At 43.1% G+C, this 24,418-nt stretch overlaps 2 protein-coding genes across 2 annotated transcripts; one reads left to right on the top strand and one right to left on the bottom strand.

The window, feature by feature from the left end:
* Nucleotides 1–1,167: 1,167 nt before the first annotated feature.
* On the bottom strand, nt 1,168–8,873 carry allc (allantoicase). The gene is made up of 11 exons (XM_068709156.1): nt 8,767–8,873; nt 8,114–8,164; nt 6,491–6,578; nt 5,888–6,007; nt 5,228–5,307; nt 3,574–3,706; nt 3,334–3,489; nt 2,972–3,045; nt 2,673–2,781; nt 2,469–2,587; nt 1,168–1,426 (listed from the first exon to the last, which is right to left on the bottom strand). The coding sequence occupies exons 1-11, from the start codon at nt 8,854–8,856 to the stop codon at nt 1,244–1,246; spliced, it is 1,203 nt and encodes a 400-aa protein (XP_068565257.1). The 5' UTR covers nt 8,857–8,873; the 3' UTR covers nt 1,168–1,243.
* Nucleotides 8,874–9,792: 919 nt separating this feature from the next.
* LOC137871427 (NLR family CARD domain-containing protein 3-like) lies at nt 9,793–16,625 on the top strand. Its single transcript, XM_068709239.1, has 9 exons — nt 9,793–9,925; nt 10,446–10,716; nt 11,595–13,395; nt 13,496–13,669; nt 14,146–14,319; nt 14,749–14,786; nt 14,942–14,991; nt 15,133–16,194; nt 16,284–16,625. Exons 2-9 carry the CDS (start codon nt 10,455–10,457, stop codon nt 16,623–16,625), a joined length of 3,903 nt encoding a protein of 1,300 aa, XP_068565340.1. The 5' UTR covers nt 9,793–9,925; nt 10,446–10,454.
* The last annotated feature ends 7,793 nt before the right edge of the window (nt 16,626–24,418 follow it).

The following is a 24,418-nucleotide window of genomic DNA, read 5'->3' as shown; positions in this document are numbered from 1 at the left end:
ATTGTGTCATATTGTATCATATCGTATCATATTGTACCATATTGTATCATATTGTATCATATTGTATCTCATTGTATCATATTGTATCATATCGTATCATATTGTACCATATTGTATCATATCGTATCATATTGTATCATATTGTATCATATTGTATCTTATTGTATCATATTGTATCATATTGTATCATATCGTATCATATCGTATCATATCGTATCTCATTGTATCATATTGTATCATATCGTATCATATCGTACCATATTGTATCATATTGTATCATATCGTATCATATCGTATCATATCGTATCATATTGTATCATATTGTATCATATCGTATCATATCGTATCATATTGTATCTCATTGTATCATATTGTATCATATCGTATCATATTGTATCATATTGTATCATATTGTATCATATCGTATCATATTGTACCATATTGTATCTCATTGTATCATATTGTATCTCATTGTATCATATTGTATCATATCGTATCATATTGTACCATATTGTATCATATTGTATCATATTGTATCTCATTGTATCATATTGTATCATATTGTATCATATCGTATCATATTGTATCATATTGTATCTCATTGTATCATATTGTATCATATCGTATCATATCGTACCATATTGTATCTCATTGTATCATATCGTATCATATCGTATCATATCGTATCATATTGTATCATATTGTATCATATTGTATCATATCGTATCATATCGTATCTCATTGTATCATATTGTATCATATCATATCATATTGTATCTTACCTTTATCGTCTCTTACCTTTCTTGTTTGGTGTAGTATCTTATATCTCATCTTAATTCAAAGTGTTGAAGCTCTCAGGTGGATTGTGTCTACGTCTATACATATGTTCTACATTATTTGGGAGTCGTTCACTTTAGTCGGCCCAGCTGTAACCTGTTGCTGATGAATTAAAGTCACAAACAATGGTTTTCAAAATGTCTCCTTTTGTCTCTGACTTTGTGTTTTTCTCTGTTTTTTGTCGTTTTCTGAGACGTTTAAAATAAACAATGAACCGCTGAAAGTGACAATGAGCTGAACAAGTCATATGATGTCATTGCCACACAGCATTATGGGATGTTTTTATCATCTGTGTTCATAGCTTGTGTTTAAAAGTATTAACGACCATCAGACTGTCACTATATGTTTTATTTCTACTCTGTTGAACACGGATCAGAAACTCAAACTCCTCTCTGTGTCCGGAGCTTCAGAGTTTGGACGCCGCTCTCTTCTGATTGGCCGGAGCAGCAGCGATGGCGGCCGTGGGTCGACCAAAGAGCCTGAGCCGGCTGACTCCTCCGTCCGGGCTGATGGTGAGACGAACGTGACTGACGGGTGAGCTGAGGGTGAGCTCGGCCTCGCTGTAGAGATGTCTGTGATGAGGACGAAGCTGCAGCACAGTGAGGAAGACAGGAAGTAGTTCAACACACAAACCGTCATCACCTGATCACATAATATACAAGATATATATATATATATATATATATATATATATATATGTATATATATATATATATATATATATATATATATATATATATATATATATGTATATTTTATGAAAGCTGATAAACTAAACTTTGATTCTAACAATATACAACATTTAGCTAAACTGTTATGTTCGAGCTTTCTTCTATTTAAATGACATCGTAATGTAAATATTAAATATCACCAGAAGAAGTTGACTTCAGTCAAAAGTTCAAATTATCTCACACTATCACATGTTTGTTGTCAAAAAGAGACCATTACTTTCTTAAATTATTTGCAGCGTCCAATAAATATGAAGAATTCTACATCCAGACGTCCACATGCTGAATTAATGCTGACTCATCGAGTACATCTGCAAATATGTTTTTATCAGATGTTACCATCAGTAAATCCACTCAATTCAAATATATTTCCAATATTTGCAACAGTGGGTAACATTAGTCAACAGAATCCAACATAATAAATCCATCATGAACAGAAGAATATGGCTAATATGACTAAAATGAATAAAACATATGTGTACCTTTAAAATACACCAATTATTGTATTCTTTTTTAGATCTTTTTCACAATTAAGCAACAAACTGCTATTTTTATGTTGGAGACATTCTGTAGTTTATGATTCTTGGAGTTGGGCTCAAATAATTCAAAGCTGTGGATTTTGATTTGAATCCCCCGAAATGATAAAAAAACTATATTTTCCTCGTCGCTGAGAGTTTTGTTGTCCGTAAAGTTTTCTGAGGGAAGAGGAGATGTTTCCAGTTCTGTAAGTTTTGGTTGGCTGGCGGCCAGCTTGGCAAACAACAGAGCTTTTTTACAGTGTGAGTGAGATTCAACTTGAGCAGAGCGAGTCTCCGTCTGCACAGTGAGCTCTGTATTTACACAAACCCCTCTGGTACATGTCTGAAGAGCTCTGGAGATTCATTTTTTACGGATATTACGTACTTTCTGAGGGGGGAGAAGGACCTGCCATTTCCCAGAATTCCACCTGGTGCTGATGCACTGAGCTTCCTCCTCAGGGGTCAAAGAACAAACGTCAATCCTGCAAGAGTCAGGGAAGTTACCTGGATGGAAACACGCAGGTAAATGTATTCTGCTCATGAAGAAAGGTTGAACAAAAAGAAAGCAGCAGATGAGGAGCGTGTGGACCTTTGAAGTGGTTGGTGTCCACCTCGACGCTGCTGATGAGTCCAGGATGACCGAGACCAAACACCGCCCACTCCCAACCGGGGACCTGCAGGATCCCTCGCTGGTCCACCTGCAGGACAGGGAGACGTTTTTAAAGAAGATTCAGGGGTCAGATTGAAATGGGTGATAGTTTAGACAGTGAGGACATTTTGGGGGAAACTAAGGAGGATTTTGGAAAGTGAATATACACGTTTGGGAAATGTGAGGACATTTTAGAAAGAAAGATCCTTCTTAGAAAGCGAGTGAGTTTGTGTTTAAACCTTCAGGTCTTTGGGTCTGTCCAGTCTGCGGGCCGTTTCCCAGCCGTCGGCCATGTTGGCAGCTCGGCCGGGACCTGAAACACAACACGCCAGTGTCACCAGTTCACCAGTGTAACCACTGTAACCAGTGTCACCGGTTCACCAGGTTCACCGGTTCACCGATTCACCAGTGTCACCAGTTGACCGGTTCACCAGTGTCACCAGTTCACCAGTGTAACCAGTCTTCCCACAGACAGCAGGTGAACCGCAGTGAGCAAACCTGAGTTAACATAACGTCATAAATAAGAAATACAACTTCATTTCCAGTGTTACCAACAGTAAACATAAAATTAGATGCACAAATTATTTGTGTTGATTCCAACCAATCATGTTGCGTGGATGTCCAAAGTGGGCGTCACTGTAACCGAGGCAGACTCCCCCATTGGTCAGAGCCACCAGGTCAACATCCTGATGGGGGGAGACAGACGACCAGTCTCTCTGCCCAACACCGTACACCCGCAGTCTGGCTATCCCTCCATCTGATGAGATAAGAACACACTGCACAGGTTTATTATTATCATTATTATTTGATTATGTGTGTGTGTGTATTTGTGTGTGTGTACCTGGGTGCATGTTGAGGCGCAGGTGTGTGACTCTGTGGTTGAAGTTGACCTTGAAATAGTTATGGCAGCAGTCTGAGTATCCAGGCTTCAGCTCCGACACACACACCAGCTCAGGCCACGCCTCCGAGCCCAGCTGTCAATCAAACCACACGACAGCCATGAATTGTGCGGTCAATGACACGTCTAAAACTGACTCTAGAGGGGAACATAGAGCATCATATGACTCTAGAAGGGAACATAGAGCATCACATGACTCCAGAGGAGACCGTAGAGCATCATGTGACTCTAGAGGGGAACGTAGAGCATCACATGACTCTAGAGGAGACCGTAGAGCATCAAATGACTCTAGAGAGGAACGTAGAGCATCATATGACTCTAGAGGGGAACGTAGAGCATCACATGACTCTAGAGGAGACCGTAGAGCATCATATGACTCTAGAAGGGAACATAGAGCATCACATGACTCCAGAGGAGACCGTAGAGCATCATATGACTCTAGAGGGGAACGTAGAGCATCACATGACTCTAGAGGAGACCGTAGAGCATCATATGACTCTAGAAGGGAACATAGAGCATCACATGACTCCAGAGGAGACCGTAGAGCATCATATGACTCTAGAGGGGAACGTAGACCATCACATGACTCTAGAGGAGACCGTAGAGCATCATATGACTCTAGAGAGGAACATAGAGCATCATATGACTCTAGAGGGGAACGTAGAGCATCATATGACTCTAGAGGAGACCGTAGAGCATCAAATGACTCTAGAGAGGAACGTAGAGCATCATATGACTCTAGAGGGGAACGTAGAGCATCACATGACTCTAGAGGAGACCGTAGAGCATCATATGACTCTAGAAGGGAACAGAGCATTACATGACTCCAGAGGAGACCGTAGAGCATCAAATGACTCTAGAGAGGAACGTAGAGCATCATATGACTCTAGAGGGGAACATAGAGCATCACATGACTCTAGAGGAGACCGTAGAGCATCATATGACTCTAGAGAGGAACATAGAGCATCATATGACTCTAGAGGGAAACGTAGAGCATCATATGACTCTAGAGGGGAACGTAGGGCATCATATGACTCTAGAGGGGAACGTAGAGCATCATATGACTCTAGAGGAGACTGTAGAGCATCATATGACTCTAGAGAGGAACATAGAGTATCATATGACTCTAGAGGGGAACGTAGAGCATCATATGACTCTAGAGGGGAACGTAGAGCGTCATGTGACTCCAGAGGAGACCGTAGAGCGTTATATGACTCTAGAGGGGAACGTAAAGCGTTATGTGACTCTAGAGGGGAACGTAGAGCGTTATGTGACTCTAGAGGAGACCGTAGAGCATCATATGACTCTAGAGGGGAACGTAGAGCGTTATGTGACTCCAGAGGAGACCGTAGATTGTCATGTGACTCCAGAGGAGACCGTAGAGCGTTATATGACTCTAGAGGGGAACGTAGATCGTCATGTGACTCTAGAGGGGAACGTAGAGCGTCATGTGACTCTAGAGGGGAACGTAGATCGTCACGTGACTCTAGATGGGAACGTAGAGCGTCATAGTTGGAAGGTTATGGCCGCTGAACAGGCGTTGGTATTTGACGAGTTTTGAGTGAGAATGCGTTGACACGTCACACATCAGTGTTACCTTGGCGACAGCAGTCAGCTGACCGTTGGAGGCGGCCATGCCGGTTCGGTCTCCCTCCAGGGTGAAGGGGGGAGGTTTGTCTGGTGAAGAACAGGTCAGTGTTAGTTCAAGACAGGACAGTCCCATACAACAGCTCTGCCACAACATCTATCTCCATGAAGAGCATTATCTTCACTCTTTGGTCACTTTGTCAGAAATGTTTCAGTCCCATATGTTTCCAAATGAGTCACAGCGGTGGTGTTGTAGCTGACTGCTGCATATCGTTGGCCATCTTGTCATTGCTGTTTGTGTTTCCATGTTTTCTTTCATTGTGGTTTGCTTCCTAGTGGACACATCAGATTAAACCAAAGCAAATACAAACAGTTTGCTTTCACACAGCCCAACGACTCAGCTTTACAAAAGACAAGGACCATTAAGTCTCTATTTGTGCACCTTTTAAAGTGTTTAACAAACAAAATAACTCAATTTTGTTCTGTGTGCACATACCAATAGATTCAGTCACATATGAATTGTAAAATATAAATTTCATGTAAATGAAGTTTCTTTGGTACTGACGGCATTTAAACTGCAGGAGAAAGTTTGTGGTAAAGTTTATCTTTCTCATTAAGTAACAAAAAGAGTCTCATCGTTTAGTCTAATGAGGATCAGAGGAGCTGGTACCCAGACAGCCGGCCTGGATGGAGACGGAGGGTGAGTGGTTTCCAGTGAAGAAGGACGTGTCGACATCGAGGCCGTAGATCAGTCCTGGTACTCCCAGCTGGACGATGCACCAGTCATGACCTCCACAACGAGTTAGAGAGAAGAAGAGAACTCAGACGGAACAAACAGATACATCGATGTATGAGCACAGAGTCCATGGATGCTGTAGGTCATGTTGCATTTAATATCAAAGAGAAAGATCGATATCAGTTCATTGCAGACATATTTACTGATGAGTCAGCTGATCAGTAAGTGTCACAGATTCAGTTTGAGGACATTTAGAGTCTCCGTTACACAGTTTGTCCTCCAGAGAGCGCTGTCTCGTCTCTTAAAGAGACCAAAGAAAGAGACATATTTATCTGATGTGTTACATCAGATAAATATGTCTCTTTATAAATCGATATAGTCACATATGGATTTATTTTACATTTGCATTATATATATTAATGTAAAACAATGCTGTAAATAGATGTTTATTTTAAAGAATATATAAACTGTGAGCATCATAAAGTTTTTAACATAATTGTCCAAACTGAAATGTAAACACTGAGTTGTGATACTAACCCGTCGTCCTCTTCCTCCTCGTCTCCCATCCATCCATCCACTTTCCAAACTGAGTGAAGGCCGAAGCGCTGAATGTCGGCGTCTCTCTCTGGACAAACACACAGTCGTCACATGAATATTCACATACCAGCACGTCACAGTCTGCTGATGATCTCTGTAATCAGTCACACATTCACTGTCCTGCTACCACAAATACTCTCTACAGCAGCAACTGTGGATTCATCCGCCGCTGAAAATAGTCCCCAACAAAGTCCCTGTTTCCTCCTGTTATTTTGATGAAGACTACAGTGAGTCAATGATGAAACTATAGATTTGTGTTTGTAAAGAGTGACGCGTCCTTTAGGAATCAATGGGCTTGGAGCTGAGAGACAAAGACAAAATAAAAGAACTTTTTCTTTCAATCATAATAATTGTGTAGCCACCAGGGACTGATGAGTAGTCAATAACTGATTTAACTCGCCACCCAAAACAACAGGACATATAAACCCAGGCATAGTCACAGGCAGCTCATTCTAGTACGAAGACGTGTGACGTGTGACAACTCCAACAGTTTTTAGACTGTAGTCAGAGCCTCGAAATGCCGCTCACATCTTCAGCTCTGCATAGTTGAGGTCAGCAGTTGTAGCCTTTGGTTCTCCATGAACATTCCTGATGTGTTCAGGTAGAGTCCAGACTGTGGGAGACTGCTGCACCGAGACAACTGGGAGCCTTTTGCACAAGGCCATCGGCGTGCGTCAGCCGCTGTTTTCTAACAGATTTCCCTCATTTGACGCTGCTTTTTGTAGACCTGAGCCAAAGCTCGTGGGATTTAAGGTTTCAAGGAAGCTGTAACTGTTCTGGTGTGTTATGATTTCTCTTGCATGTTGCCTTCAGTAAACAGTGTGCCGTTGGAAAAGTACTGGCATACCATTTTAGGGATAGGTACTTACCACTGAACAACAGCAGCATACCACTCCATGATAGGTACCTACCACTGAACAACAGTAACATACCATCGGCCACTTTTTGATCTCGGTGTTACTGGTCTGAGGTTATCCTCATGAGTTCAGTTAAGCCGGTCATTAAAGATTTTATGATTTTATTTGTTTTCTTCTAAACATGCAGTACATTGTGAGTTTTGTGATAATAAGTAATAAGTAATACAAATGTCCCTTTATTATTTGTCTTGAGAACATGTATTAAACTGCAACAATTATGTGTTAAATGTCTGTTGTTATTCTTTTATTTGTTGGGAATTAATGCAAAAGTATTGGGTTGTACAACCCTTTGTAAATAAACGGTAACATTCTGACATATACCGTAAAATCACCGTAAAACATAACACATAAACACATAACGTAATCCAGTATACGATAAGATACCGTAAAAGTAAATTACGGCAACTTCACCGTAAAAAAAACTGCCAGTAAGTTACCGTTACTTTACGGGGAAATTGTTTAGAGTGTTCAGTTGATGTCATGAACTGAAGTGCTCGTGAAATAAAAAAACAACCTCCTGCTCTCCCTCCTAGTGTCTTCATTCATGATCTTGGAAGAGAAGATGGTTCTCCTGCGTTAGTGTTGTGGTAAAGGAGCCTAACTGTGGCTTTAATATGTGCAGCTGAAGTCAAACCTGAAGTTGTACCTTCAGCAGGTTGGCAGCAGGAGCGAACCATTCGTCTGTAGCAAAAATAACCTGGAAGAGCAAAACACAACACGCTTTATTTCAATAACAACCAAAAGATGAAAATATGGACAATTCAGCTACAGGAATCCAAATATTAAAGGAATAGTTCTCCATGGTGGGATGAAGGCTCATTCCCTCTCATGTTGGATTCAGATTAGTGCAGATTGATAACACTCTCATATCTGTACAGTAAGAATAAAGCTACAGCCAGTTAGCTTAGCTTAGCACGAGGATTAGCAACATGTGGCCCGACCTCTGGGTCTGGACCCACTGGACTAAAAGTTCAAACTAGCTCCACCTTGAACATGCTGCTCTAACATCGATGCATAGACATAAACAGCTGCATATTAAGTATATTCATATGTTTGTGATTAGCATGTGCACACATCTGGAATAAATGCCTTTAGGTACCGGTGGTTGTTGATAATATTATTATTATATTATTAATATAAGATACAACTTTATTGTCTTGCATCACTCGCTCCGAACAATAAACAGAATATCATAAAAATAAGAAACCAACCATCAGAAGACAGGACACATATGTGTGCATGTATTCAGTGAATCGATCCATCTGAGTGTATTTCTGCAGCTCCGTTACAGTGACTCACCTTCCCACCGACCGCCTCACTGGCCAGATCGTTGGACTGCAGGAAGTCCGGCTCTGCTGCTGCCTTCACTGCTGCTCTCCTCTCTGCCATGGTCACACTCTACTGGAGCTTCCACTGAAACACCAAGAGAAATGTTGAAGCAGCTGAAGGACAAAGTTCACCGGCTGTTTATTTAGACAGAGTGAGGGGTCACTGACTTCATGCACCAGCAGCCTCGTCTGTTTTAGGAGGTTTGTTCTTTAGTGAACATGTAAGGCTGATTGTTGGCATTCATCCTTGATGAACCAGTAGAACAATTGGAGAATGAAAAAGACAGACAGGTAGCAGCTGGTACTGAATGGACTCAGGTGAGGACTGAGAGAACACCAGGGCCTAACTCTCTAACTCTCTAACCCAGAGTTCAGGATTAGTTAACTCAGAGTTCAGGGTTTCTAATCATGACTAAATTAGTTATATGAGTTTTTAACTATGGATCAGGTCCATTTTTAAATGAGTTTGAACCCTTTGACGGTTGCTAAATGTCCTGTGGGATTTAGTAAAACAAAGCCAGTGTTGTAGAAACACTCGTAGGATGAAGACAAAATGATTTAATCTAAGCTGTCAAACCACTTCTGACATTCTCTTCATGTTTCACTGATGTGAGCTCAGATTAAAATCTAAATGATGTTGAGTTTCAACCAGTAAAACTTACAAATTATTTTCAAATCACTGTTATTTATCTCAGATAGACGTTATTAAGAATATTTATTTTATATGTATTTGTCATTAGATGATTAATTAGCAGCTTCTAGTGGACAGATAATGGAACTACACCATCTGTCGGGACTTTGACCAGGTGTCTATGATTTGGTGTTATAGAGGAAAAGTACAAAGCAGTGAAGTACAAGTGAGAAACAACAGCATGAATCATCTACAGGTGAGGGAGAGGAATGAGGAAATACAAACACCTCTGATAGGCTGACATCTACCACCTGTTGGACTGGCTCTGATGTCACACTGGTTTTATTTCTTCCTTGGACTCTGAAGTGATGAGGGTGTGACTGCGTCCTCAGATCAAATGGACACAGACACCAGGACTGACAGGAGGACATGAGCAGCTTCTTCTCTCCAGTGTTTCCTCCTCACATGAAGGAGGAACGTGTCTGTAAACTGACCTGAAGTGAGTTCAGCAGGTGAGAATCCTACCAGAGGAATCTGTACATGTTTGATCATCAGGATCACTTTGATCACTACGTGTTGTTTCTGTCTTTAACTGGAGAATAGAACGACGTTTCAAAAGATGTATTTGTTATATGCAGTAGGATTCACTTCCCTTTTACACACCAGATATCTGCACCGAGATTAAACGGTCAAAGGTTGGTTAGAAAGGGTGAAAGGAGGACAGAAGGAGGGGGGAGTCATACGTGTGCGTCGGTGTCTGGTACATTTCCTTTGCAAAAGAGGAAGGCGCTTCGTTTTATGCTATTACCTTATAGGGAGCTGTTTTAGGTCAACTGAGCGCGGGCGGTAAGACGGAACTGAGCACTACAATTGTCAAAGCAGTATCACAATAATTATAAGACATGATTATGAAAATGTTTCCTGTCACAATGTACAGCAGGATTATTATTCTTTCATCACATGATTTTAAAATGTAAGAATTGTACTATTATGAAACGATATCTTTTGTATCTTGACAGAGAGGACAGATGGAGACACCTATCGAGGTCTTCAAGAGAACTTTGGAGGATTTAGGAGCCGAGGAGTTTAAAGAATTCAAGTGGTACCTGAAGGAGGAGGTCCTAGAAGGCTTCCCAGCAATCCCAGAATGTCAACTGGAGAATGCAGACCGGACGGACACAGTGGATCAGATGGTCGAGAACTACAGCATAAACACTATTGAAGTGATCCGGAATGTTTTAAAGGAGATAAATAGGAATGATCTAGTGGAGAAATTACCAGAACCTGAAGGTAAGTCATGGTATCATGACGATCAAAGTGGCATTTTACAAAGACTTCAACAAACATTAGCAAAGCAAGCAATGTCTCAATTTTAACAACAGAGACTCATGTCTTGTGTTGCACCTTGGCTTATAGACCAAGCTACCAAACAAAAAAATAAAATGTCTCATAGAAGAAGAAGATAAGATAATCCTTTATTAGTCCCGCAGTGGGGAAATTCAAAGATCACAGCAGCAAAGTGGACAGTGCAAACAAGATACAGAGTAAAAAACAAGAGCAACAAGTAATATAAATAAGTAATAAACAGTAAGAATATCAACTAAGTAAAAAAGTACAAAAGTACAAAAAATCCACAGTAACTAAATATAACTAAAGAACTAAAATATGATATATACAGACAGAGTATTTTGCTTCACAGTGTAGTTATTGCACAGATGTTTTGTGTTGTTAGTGTTGTGTGGTCTACTGGCTGCACAGCTGGTTGTGTAGCCTGACAGCAGCAGGAAGGAAGGACCTGCAACACCTCTCCTCCACACACCGGGGGTGAATCAGCCAGTGGCTGAAGGAGCTGCACAAAGCAACAATACAATCAGCACACTGGTGTGACTGTAAGATACTGCTTGGACGTCATTAATTCTCTCTGTAATAAAGTAATAAACCTTCTGGTTATTTGGAGAGCACAGAGTTCATGGACACATGAAGCACAACATGTCAGTTGATGTTAAATGACACTAAGTCATTTTACAATCGTTACCTGTTCAGAGCCTTTAGTTATCAAATGAGATGAATAGATTTCATTCATATAGAAATATGTACACTTGTTAGAAATGACTCACATTCACTGAAACAACCCCTCATTGATTTTTATCTTTGTTTTATTCATGCAGAGATTCTTACTGAGTGCCAGCGTGAACTCAAATCCAACTTTCAAAAGAAGTTCCAGTGTGTGTTTGAGGGAAACGCTAAAGCAGGAAACAAAACCCTTCTGAACCAGATCTACACAGAGCTCTACATTACAGAGGGAGGGACTGCAGAGGTCAATGATGAACATGAGGTCAGACAGATTGAAACAGCATCCAGGAAACCACACAGACCAGAAACAACCATCAGACAAGAAGACATCTTTAAAGCCTCACCTGGAAGAGAGGAACCAATCAGAACAGTGATGACAACGGGAGTGGCTGGCATTGGGAAAACAGTCTTAACACAGAAGTTCACTCTGGACTGGGCTGAAGACAAAGACCACCAGGACATACAGTTCACATTTCCATTCACTTTCAGAGAGCTCAATGTGCTGAAAGAGAAGAAGTTCAGCTTGGTGGAACTTGTTCATCACTTCTTCAGTGAAACCAAAGAAGCAGGAATCTGCAGGTTTGAAAAGTTCCTGGTTCTGTTCATCTTTGACGGTCTGGATGAGTGTCGACTTCCTCTGGACTTCCACAACACTGAGATCCTGACTGATGTTACAGAGTCCACCTCAGTGGATGTGCTGCTGACAAACCTCTTCAGGGGGAAACTGCTTCCCTCTGCTCGCCTCTGGATAACCACACGACCTGCAGCAGCCAATCAGATCCCTCGTGAGTGTTTCGACATGGTGACAGAGGTCAGAGGGTTCAATGACCCACAGAAGGAGGAGTACTTCAGGAAGAGATTCAGAGATGAGGAGCAGGCCAGCAGGATCATCTCCCACATCAAGACCTCACAAAGCATTCACATCATGTGCCACATCCCAGTCTTCTGCTGGATCACTGCTACAGTTCTGGAGGAGGTGTTGAAGACCAGAGAGGGAGGAGAGCTGCCCAATACCCTGACTGAGATGTACATCCACTTCCTGGTGGTTCAGTCCAAACTGAAGAAGGTCAAGTATGATGGAGGAGCTGAGACAGATCCACACTGGAGTCCAGAGAGCAGGAAGATGACTGAGTCTCTGGGAAAACTGGCTTTTGATCAGCTGCAGAAAGGCAACCTGATCTTCTATGAATCCGACCTGACAGAGTGTGGCATCGATATCAGAGCAGCCTCAGTGTACTCAGGAGTGTTCACACAGATCTTTAGAGAGGAGAGAGGACTGTACCAGGACAAGGTGTTCTGCTTCGTCCACCTGAGTGTTCAGGAGTTTCTGGCTGCTCTTCATGTCCATCTGACCTTCATCAACTCTGGAGTCAACCTGCTGTCAGAAGAACAAACAACCTCCTGGAGGTCTAAAGTCTTCAGAAACAAATCTAAACTAACACATGTCTACCAGAGTGCTGTGGACAAGGCCTTACAGAGTCCAAATGGACACCTGGACTTGTTCCTCTGCTTCCTCCTGGGTCTTTCGCTGGAGACCAATCAGACTCTCCTACGAGGTCTGCTGACACAGACAGGAAGTAGCTCACAGACCAATCAGGAAACAGTCCAATACATCAAGAAGAAGATCAGTGAGAATGTGTCTCCAGAGAAAAGCATCAATCTGTTCCACTGTCTGAATGAACTGAATGATCGTTCTCTAGTGGAGGAGATCCAACAATCCCTGAGTTCAGGACGTCTCTCCACAGATAAACTGTCTCCTGCTCAGTGGTCAGCTCTGGTCTTCGTCTTACTGTCATCAGAAAAAGATCTGGACGTGTTTGACCTGAAGAAATACTCTGCTTCAGAGGAGGCTCTTCTGAGGCTGCTGCCAGTGGTCAAAGCCTCCAACAAAGCTCTGTAGGTGGATACACTACAGATACATTACCATTACTAAATATGTTTGATATTTTACTTTGATTAAACATTTTGTTTGTATTAATCCCTGTTCCTTCCCTAGGCTGAGAGACTGTAACCTCTCACATAGAAGCTGTAAAGCTCTGTCCTCCGTCCTCAGCTCCCAGTCCTCTAGTCTGAAAGAGCTGGACTTGAGTGACAACAACCTGAAGGACAAAGGAGTGAAGCTGCTTTCTGCTGGACTGGAGAGTCCAGACTGTACACTTGAAACTCTCAGGTGAGGATCAGGTGATTTACTACAAACATGAAGAAGTGGTCTAAGTGTCTGATCTATGAAGTTCATGGTGGTGTTACCAACATGTGACTGTGGGATAACAATGTCTACTAGTGTCTCTGCTTATATGCATTTGTAAATCATGGTGTAAAGTGAACGGTGAACTGGTCACTATCCTGCTCGGGATCAAAGTGTTGGACGGCTCATCAGACCAACATGAACATCCTTTGGTCCTCCTGCTTTCAGGGAACCAAGACGGTTTAAGTCGTGCTTTTAGTTTGTTAGATCAATCTACTACACTGGAATAACTTATTTCACTGGAATCATGGTTTTAAAATGTCAGTGACAGGATGTTCACTAAATGTCTGTTTACTAAAGAAGATGAAACCAAAATGAAAGCCACTCATGTTGATGATGAAAATAATGATTCATTGTGTATCGATATAATAAACTCTGTGTGTTGTTTTGTGTGTTTACAGTCTGTCAGGCTGTAAGATCACAGAGGAAGGCTGTTCTTCTCTGGGCTCAGCTCTGAAGTCAAACCCGTCCCATCTGAGAAAACTGGATCTGAGTAGAAACAACCTGAAGGATTCAGGAGTGAAGCTGCTGTGTGACCTTCTGGAGAGTCCAAACTGCAGACTGGAGACTCTGAGGTCAGTGAGGGGGTCCGAGTCAGTCCGTGCTGGTTCAGCAGTGTTGTTAATAAAACACAGGCCTCCTTTTTCTCCCTTCAAGACCAAATAATCAGAGATTTTACCATCGAGTGCAGTTCCTCTGATGTTTCTTTTCTTTCATTTCTCCACCAACAATAAAATAAATGCTGACAAAGCAAAGCCAAGCAAGTCTTTAGAAGTCGTGGGATTTCACAGTAGAGTAAAGAAGGTAGTTGGTTTTTGTTTTCCTGTGATCTTTTTTGCATCTACTGTTATTTCCTCGAATGCATGCTCACAACATGAATGTGACGTGATCATGAAGCAGATTAGTTGCTTCATACGAGGACTATGAAGCTGGCTAACTCAAAGAACCAACAATTATTTAAATTAAAACTTGATCCTTAACTTTTGTTGTGTTCCTCCTGACAGGGTGGTTAACAGGTTGATCACTAAGAAACACAAACAATGTGAGTATTGACAGAATGTCCCCATTCAAGCTATTCTGCATTAAAATCTGATCTTAATGAGCCTCATCGTAACAAAAAGTATTTTTCAATTCTGTTAGTGCTGTTTGTTGAATTTTGTCTGCTAATGTTTCTCTTTCTCTTCTTCTCTCCATCAGGTGACGCCGACGGCAAACTGGATGTGAAAACTAATGTGCCCGACAAAGAGGTGAGGGAGCAGCAGTTTATTGATTGAGGTTTTCCTGCTGAGTGAATGTAGTTATTGTGTACCAGGGGAACAGAGGGCAGAGAACTGTGTTGTTACTTGATTTCTATTGAAAGAACTAACTTTGTGCTTTCTTAATTCCAGGTTCCAGTAGACGGGGTCCCGGCAGAGGACGGGGTCCCGGCAGTGGACGGGGTCCCGGCAGAGGTCGGGGTCCCGGCAGAGGACGGGGTCCCGGCAGTGGACGGGGTCCCGGCAGAGGTCGGGGTCCCGGCAGTGGACGGGGTCCCGGCAGAGGTCGGGGTCCCGGCAGTGCACGGGATCCCGGCAGAGGTCGGGGTCCCGGCAGAGGACGGGGTCCCGGCAGTGCACGGGGTCCCGGCAGAGGTCGGGGTCCCGGCAGTGCACGGGGTCCGGGCAGAGGTCGGGGTCCCGGCAGTGGACGGGGTCCCGGCAGTGGACGGGGTCCCGGCAGAGGTCCCCGCCGGGACCCCGGCAGTGGACGGGGTCCCGGCAGAGGTCGGGGTCCCGGCAGTGGACGGGGTCCCGGCAGAGCACGGGCTCCCGGCAGTGGACGGGGTCCCGGCAGAGGTCGAGGTCCCGGCAGTGGACGAGGTCCCGGCAGAGGAAGGGGTCCCGGCAGTGGACGGGGTCCCGGCAGAGGTCGGGGTCCCGGCAGTGCACGGGATCCCGGCAGAGGTCGGGGTCCCGGCAGAGGACGGGATCCCGGCAGTGCACGGGGTCCCGGCAGAGGTCGGGGTCCCGGCAGTGCACGGGGTCCCGGCAGAGGTCGGGGTCCCGGCAGTGGACGGGGTCCCGGCAGTGGACGGGGTCCCGGCAGAGGTCCCCGCCGGGACCCCGGCAGTGGACGGGGTCCCGGCAGAGGTCGGGGTCCCGGCAGTGGACGGGGTCCCGGCAGAGCACGGGCTCCCGGCAGTGGACGGGGTCCCGGCAGAGGTCGAGGTCCCGGCAGTGGACGAGGTCCCGGCAGAGGAAGGGGTCCCGGCAGTGGACGGGGTCCCGGCAGAGGACGGGGCAGCTATACAGGTGTTCTTAGTTCGGATTCCATTTATCAACAGAGTGTCTGATCCTGTCCTGAACCAGCTGCTGGATGAACTTCTTGAGCACAAAGTGATTACTGACGCTGAAATGGAGACGGCCAGAACAAAACACAGAGCAGATAAAGCACGAGACGTGATTGACACGGTAAGAAGAAAGGGACCTGAAGCCTGCTCAGTTCTGATCACTGCTCTCAGTGAGGTGGACTCGTGTCTTTACACAGCGCTGAGACAAAGCTCACGATCGCCATGGCCGGGTTTGACAACACGGAGCGCCATGGCATCATTTGCCGCTCCAACAGTCCATGGGCTTCACCCCTGCACATTGCACCAAAGCCCGGCGACAGGTGCAGAGATTATCGCCGGCTCAACGAGGCAACGATCCCGGACCGCTATCCGGTTCCACACATTCACGACTTGTCTGCCCGCTTGTCGGGTAGCGTTGTGTTTTCTAACGTGGACCTTGTACGAGGTTACTATCAAGTGCCCGTTCATCCGCTGGACATTCCCAAGACAGTGCTGCTCACTCCGTTCAGCCTGTTTGAGGATGCTGTTTGGCCTCAAAAAAAACCCAACTGATATTATGGAGGAAGAGGAGGAGGCTCTTTAACGAAGTGACCACATCTGGACTGAGGAGTAACGTAGAGACGCCGTATACGTCTCTGGTAGAGACCTCTCAATCAGCGTGTAGCCCCGCCCCTAAAGCATCCCCTGCTTTATGGTGTGTTTGACTCTAAATGGAGCATAATGTACTAAATGAACATCATGCTGTATTGAAGAAGACTGTAAACTAAAGATTGAGACCATAAACTCATGTTTACAATGTTTACTGAGGGAATAAATCAAGAGAGAAGTAGAATCATTTTAGACTAGACTTCTATACAACCAGAGGAGTCGCCCCCTGGTGGACAAGAGAGAGAATGCAGCTTTAACACATGAAGCATCGGCTTCACTTTTCAGAACCGGAGGTTGGCGCCTGGTGTAAGCTCACTTTCCAGGTGCTAGCATCATGCTAACTCAACCTCTGCGAGCAAGCAATGCTACAGTGTGTAAAACAGGTACAACTACAGGAAGAAGTGTGTGCGTTTCAGGTTTCATGTGCCCTCTGCATCATCATCCTCATCATCGCCCCACTGGAGAACAAACGGCATCAAACGTCCATCATCGTCTCGTCTTCATTGTCGTTTCATTGTACAGCAAAGATTCAGACACAGCTGATGTGATGAAGTCCTGATCTGCTCATTAACTGGAGTCACCTGGTGCGTCAGGTGTCCTCATTAGATGTCCAGAAACAGGACAGACAGCTCTGCTGTAGTTTGATTGATCAGTCAGGAAGCAAAAGAAAAGATCAAACACAAACCACCAAATATCACATTTTATAAACTTTTCACTTCATTTTTCTCTCTTTTATTTACTTTGAGCTCTCTTTTATTTGGTGACATAACAGCTTTCAGCAACACGGGGGATTCAAAACTTCACAAAATATGTAAGACACACTATTATTCAAAACCATGACATTTTACTTTGAATGTTCACGGCCCTCAGAGGATACACCGTGGTGAAATTGGTGACTCTGGCGAAAAACTTCCACTTTGTTTTGTTTACTGTCAGAGTTCACCCAGGAGACCGGTGTTCAAGTCACTGTTGAGTTATTTTAAGTTCTGCTACTTAAAGGGAACAATGACAACGTTTACATGCACACTTATATTCCAAATATGACAATATTTTGAATTTGTTATGGATCATTTAAACATCATGTTCTGAATTATTGTGAATGGATCATGTTGAGAGTAAAACATGTGATATATTGTTCAGGTTCTAGGATCACTCTTTATCTGCAATGCAGCATCAGGCCTGACTTAAACATTGTTCTGAACTTTGTAAAACTAAATGTAACAAATAAATACAGAGATATAAATGAACTGAATTGTTATTAATTATCAAGATAATAAATCGTACACAAACCATTTTAACTGAGCAACGAATGTGTCAAAACTTAAATGTGTATTAAGTATATAAAAATAGAACTGAATTGAATAGATGCCCCGTTGTCACTGATATCAGCTGTCAGTATTGGTTTAAATATTTAAATCAATATCTGTGGATTCCTGCCTACTTTTTAAGGAGAACTTCTGTGTTTCTGCAAAGTTATCAGCTGTCTCAAGATCACCTTGCTGATGACAGAAACAGAGAAGTGTGATGGAAGAGGAAGGAAAAGCTGCACACTTTTGTTTCCTCACACTTGTTTCTTAATGCTAAATATATAATTCTAAATATGTGAACGCATGGAAGGAAGGAAGTAAGATCAGTGTTACAATTTACACGAAGAAAGAAACAAAGATAAAAACAAGGACATCAAGGCTGAACAAAGTGATACAAAAATAAACAGAACTGTTGTGGATTAAATGTTCGACTGGAGCCGCAAACCAACAGAAAACGGTAATTTCATTCACTTTGCCTTTTATTGAAGTGATCGTATCATTTCCACGGTTCTATATATAAAAAGAAAGAATAGAGATTACAACATTTGATGTATAATAAAAATAAAGAAGTCAGTCTTTCAATCTTAACAAACAAATCAAATATAAACTAAACTGCATGACAATATGCATAAATATGCTATGCTACAAATACTCACATTGGAATCAGACCAACAGACACATGGAAATTTGACCAAACACCCATCTCAGGATACAAAAGGGAAGGCCTCTATTTATAGTGTGGTGCCTCCTGTAGGAAGGAGGGCAAACTACATGCAGTTTCTAACAAGAACTATATATGGTACTCCGGTGGGTCATAAACTCTACTGCCATCCAGTGTCATCAACACGTCAGCCAATCAGGAGTCAGATGAAGGCATTCAAATGTGAGTCTTATGAGCTGTTGTACAGCTGGATGAATGAGATACAGTCGTATATATTTAGGTTACATGTCAATGAGGGAAAAGCACCAATAATAATGTAGTAGTATAAAAAAATACATCTATAGAAAATACCCATAAATAAATCATCATTGGTCCAAACCGGCCAATCAGAGCCGACTTGGAAAATTCTTTGTCTGTTTGTTTTGACCCAATCCCACATAAACTGTCCTGCTGCATCAAATGTAGATTAATCCACCGCTGAAAATAGTCCCTAGATTATAATATTAATATAATACTAATAATAATAGAAGTTCTCTATCAGAGGACCAATGTAACATGATATCAGGGAGGATCTTCCTGGTGGTCTGATTCACAGGAACACACAGTGGTAAAGTTTAGACTCTTTGTGGTTATTAGCTCACGTCCTCCAAACACAGTCACGGTCTCTGCTGCAGACCGATCGGACGTTTGAACCAGAAACAGTTGAGTCGACACATTTAAACTAAGTTAGGATGGAGCCAAAGATGTCCTGATGCTTCATGTTACTGCTGGCTGGTAAGACGTGAACTTTATATGTTACTGAGTGTTCTCTTGTTTTTATTTGTTTATATTTCAGTTTTTAACATCAAACTGATGAAACTGCACTTTTATTATGTTCTCTCTTTTTGTTTTTCTGTTTTAGTACGTGAGGTCTATTTTAATTAAGTTTTCATACTAAAACACTCGCACTAAATCAAGGTCTTTATTCCTAAACTCACTGCGTTGTGTTTCTCCAGGTGCTGTGAGTCAACGTGTGATCTATTCAGGTCCAGTTTGTGGTGTTAAAGGATCCACAGTGACCCTCCTCTGAACCTTCACACCACTGAGTCCTTTGGTGCCAGAACCATGGAGTTTGTCAGAGTAACACTCCGACTGTGTACGACAACACATTACGAAACAACTCGTTATCGTTACCTGTTAGACACGGAGGGAAACTGTTCTTTACAGATCTCAGATTTAAAGGAGGAAGACGATGCAACTCTTCACTTCAGAATGGAAGGGAATAATCCAAGAGCACATTTTACTGGCCGAACAGGAGTGAAAGTCACAGTCGTTGGTAAGATCATCATCTGATAATGCTATCAAAAATAATAAAGGCAATAATATTAATACTCATTTATAGTTAGCCAGGCTCTCTTTAGCAGGACGGTCCTGTTCATATTCACACTCGTACTCTTATTGATTGTGCTTATCAGTTCTTTTTGATTATATTGTGAGAAAAAAAAGAATGAATGAATAAAACTGCTTTCAATCATTTAGATGGGACTCAAATGAAGATCAGAAGCTCAGAGACAGGTGAAGCCGTCACACTGACCTGCACTACAAAGTGCATTTTCTACCAACTGGAGGTCACCTGGTTCAGAGATGGCCACGCCCTCCCGTACACTGGCCCCTCCCTCCACCTCTGCACTCTGACCGCAGAGGATTCTGGGAACTACACCTGTGGTTTGAAGAACAACGTCGGCACACTCTCCCAGGTCTACAGTCTGAATGTGGAGGCTGGAGAGGAAGGTTTGTTTCTCTGTGGTAACTTTGCTCTCAAAGTGCATCAGATCGACGCATTAAAGTCTGAAATTTAGACGACGAGATGTTTACAAAGTCAATGAGTAATAAGGATGTCACAACGTCACACAGTCCAATCGCTTACTTCCTATTTCTGTTTCACAGGAACCAAAAGTGTTCATACACTGCTGGCTGTCTGACTGGTTCTCATCAGTCTGCACACTGTGCTCATCATCATAGTGGCATCCATCGTCATCAGAAGGTAACTTCACCTACAAAAACTAATACACTCTGTCGTTCCCTACGTTGTAACACCGTCACTCTCTAGTTCCCTACGTTGTAACACCGTCACGCTCTCGTTCCCTACATTGTAACACCGTCACGCTCTCGTTCCCTACATTGTAACACCGTCACGCTCTCGTTCCCTACATTACATTACATTACAGTCATTTAGCAGACGCTTTTATCCAAAGCGACTTACAATTCAGTATGTACCTACACACCGTAGACGCAGCTACGGGAGACATTTTGGGGTTAAGTGTCTTGCTCAAGGACACATTGATGTGAGACTAGTAGAGCAGGAGCCGGGGATCAAACCACCGACCCTCTGATTGAAAGGCGGCCCTGCTCTCCACTTAGCCACCGTCACGCTCTCTTTCCCTTCGTTGTAACACCGTCACTCTCTCGTTCCCTACGTTGTAACACCGTAACTCTCTCGTTCCCTACATTGTAACACGACACTCTCTAGTTCCCTACGTTGTAACACCGTCACGCTCTCGTTCCCTATATTGTAACACTGTCACACTCTCGTTCCCTACATTGTAACACCGTTACTCTCTCGTTCCCTACGTTGTAACACCGACACTCTCTCGTTCCCTTCTTTGCAACACCGACACTCTCTCGTTCTCTACGTTAGAACACCGTCACTCTCTAGTTCCCTATGTTGTAACACCGTCACTCTCTCGTTCCCTACGTTGTAACACCGTCACGCTCTCTTTCCCTACGTTGTAACACTGACACTTTCTAGTTCCCTACATTGTAACACCGTCACTCTCTCGTTCCCTACATTGTAACACCGTCACTCTCTCGTTCCCTACATTGTAACACAGTCACTCTCTAGTTCCCTACGTTGTAACATCTGCACTCTCTCGTTCCCTACGTTGTAACTCCGTCACTCTCTCGTTCCCTACGTTGTAACACCGTCACTCTCTCGTTCCCTATGTTGTAACACCGACACTCTCTCGTTCCCTTCTTTGCAACACCGACACTCTCTCGTTCTCTACTTTAGAACACCGTCACTCTCTAGTTCCCTATGTTGTAACACCGTCACTCTCTCTTTCCCTACGTTGTAACACTGACACTTTCTAGTTCCCTACATTGTAACACCGTCACTCTCTTGTTCCCTATGTTGTAACTCCGTCACTCTCTCGTTCCCTACGTTGTAACATCGTCACTCTCTCGTTCCCTACGTTGTAACATCGTCACTCTCTCGTTCCCTACGTTGTAACATCGTCACTCTCTCGTTCCCTACGTTGTAACATCGTCACTCTCTCGTTCCCTACGTGGTAACACCGTCACTCTCTAGTTCCCTATGTTGTAACACCGTCACTCTCTAGTTCCCTATGTTGTAACACCGTCACTCTCTAGTTCCCTATGTTGTAACACCGTCACTCTCTAGTTCCCTATGTTGTAACACCGTCACTCTCTCGTTCCCTACGTTGTAACATCGTCACATATACACACCATTATATATAAACTCATTCTGTCGTAGAAATCGATCCTGTGCTTATAAACAGGACACAGTTTATTAGAGAGGTAACAGACTACAGAGAGAACACACCTCTACAGTGATGATTCCTGTGTGTCTTTATTAGTTACTAGTATTATTAGTTACTAGTATTAAGTACAGTGATCATGTGAACAGACACAAACTATCAAAAGTCTCTCCAGCTGTTAAAGCCGACTGACATCTGATCAGCTGTGATCAGAAACAGACGTCGCTTCACATGACGCTTCAGAGGAAAGGACGTCTCATATCTCTTTAAACATATTTCCTTGTTTCCTCTCTCCTCGCATGGTTTCCTTACGTCTCTTAATGCATCCCTGATGGGAGGGACTAAGACGCAAGGAAAGGACGCAAGTGAGGGAAACGAGGATGCAATTAAGAGACTTGGGATGTACCCTGTGTCAGAGACGTCACACATCAGATGGTGTAGTTCTACCACCTGTCCACCAGGTGGCACCATCTGACATCAATGAACTACAGATCAGCATCATCAGCGGCTGTCACTTATTCTCTGATGAACAGCAGGACAGAGTGAACCAGTCGTTATCGGAGCTGAAGATCATCAGCACGGCTGGAAGGTCCTCTAGATGTTCATTTGTATGTGACTGATGTTGTTAGTGGATGGAGTCACGTTTGTTTTTGTTCTTCTGGGAACTTTAAAAGTCAAGATGTGACGCACACGTCATGTTTAGGTCAGTTATGGTCACATGGGAAGACAACTACTTTCTTCATCAACCTTCATGTTGTGATCAAAGTTCTGTGTTGAATGACTTACAAGGAGAAAACGGTAAATGTTGTTCATGTTTCTCTGATCTGAAGAGGTTTTATTCAATATGTATTTCAAAGGATGTTTAATCAGACTGTCTCTTCACGGAGTATGTTATCAGAACATCTTCATGTTGTCATCATTATATTATAAATGTCATCATATCATTCCATGTATTGAATTCAATCAGCTAAAGCTTCTGTACTTTTTATTTCACTGTTTAAATGTAATTAATTGTTCGTGGTCCGATGACAACATGAGATGTGAGAGTTCTCCCTCCTAAAACAGAGAAACTCGAGTCCAGTCCCTAACGCTCCATCTCCTGCACCAGCTGCGGTTCCTTCCTCCCCGTAGAGGTGATGTTCCTGGTCCCTGGAGCCGGTCTGTGAGACCAGGACTCAGCACACGTCGGTCCCCTCCTTTACCTGCTGCCTGGCTCAAAGTACAGCTGACCCCCTGTCCTCGTGGGTGGTGGGCACCCCGTAGTTCTTTGGGGTCCTGCCCGGCCGGGCCCCGTGTGTCGAGGCCTGACCACCAGATGCTGACCGGCGAGGTCCCCCTCCAGGTCTGGCTCTAGAAGGGGGCCCTGGTTCCCCTGGTTCCCCTGGTTCCCCTGGTTCCCCTTGTCCTGGCGAGGTGCTGCAGCTCCTTTTTACAGGTTCAGGATAAAAAACATATTTCCATGTGTGTGTGTGTGTACTGAGATACTTCTTTTGTATATAACTTGAACAGTTCTGAAAATACATGACAAGTACATTGTCTTTGATTTAAGATATTATCTATTTATTTAAGTATCAGTACACAAGTAGTATCAGCTTCATGTTAAAGTATCAGCAGTAAAAGTACACAAGTAGTATCAGCTTCATGTTAAAGTATCAGCAGTAAAAGTACACAAGTAGTATCAGCTTCATGTTAAAGTATCAGTAGTAAAAGTACACAAGTAGTATCAGCTTCATGTTAAAGTATCAGTAGTAAAAGTACACAAGTAGTATCAGCTTCATGTTAAAGTATCGGCAGTAAAAGTACACAAGTAGTATCAGCTTCATGTTAAAGTATCGGCAGTAAAAGTACACAAGTAGTATCAGCTTCATGTTAAAGTATCAGCAGTAAAAGTACACAATTATCAGCTTCATGTAGTTAAAGTACCAGTACTCAGTAAAACATTACTAAGATGATTAATAAAGACTCTCACATGAGTATTGAAGTACGTGGTGTTGCAGCTGTTGGCCCCGCCCACAGACAGGTGTCAAAGATGCTCTATGTTTGAGAAGATGGAGCACTCAGTCGATCACCAGGAAAAAGTACAAGCACTAGTGGAATATGATATATAAGTACTTTTACACAAATACTGTCCTGTGTAGTATACATTTGTGCTACTTGTACTTTACTTGAGTATTCATATTTTCTGCCACTTCC

The sequence above is a fragment of the Cebidichthys violaceus genome, unplaced genomic scaffold (assembly GCF_023349555.1).
Source record: "Cebidichthys violaceus isolate CVI_PGR_0920_01 unplaced genomic scaffold, fCebVio1.0.p SCAF_14, whole genome shotgun sequence".
NCBI lineage: Eukaryota > Metazoa > Chordata > Actinopteri > Perciformes > Stichaeidae > Cebidichthys > Cebidichthys violaceus.
This window is presented reverse-complemented; position numbering and strand designations above follow the sequence as displayed.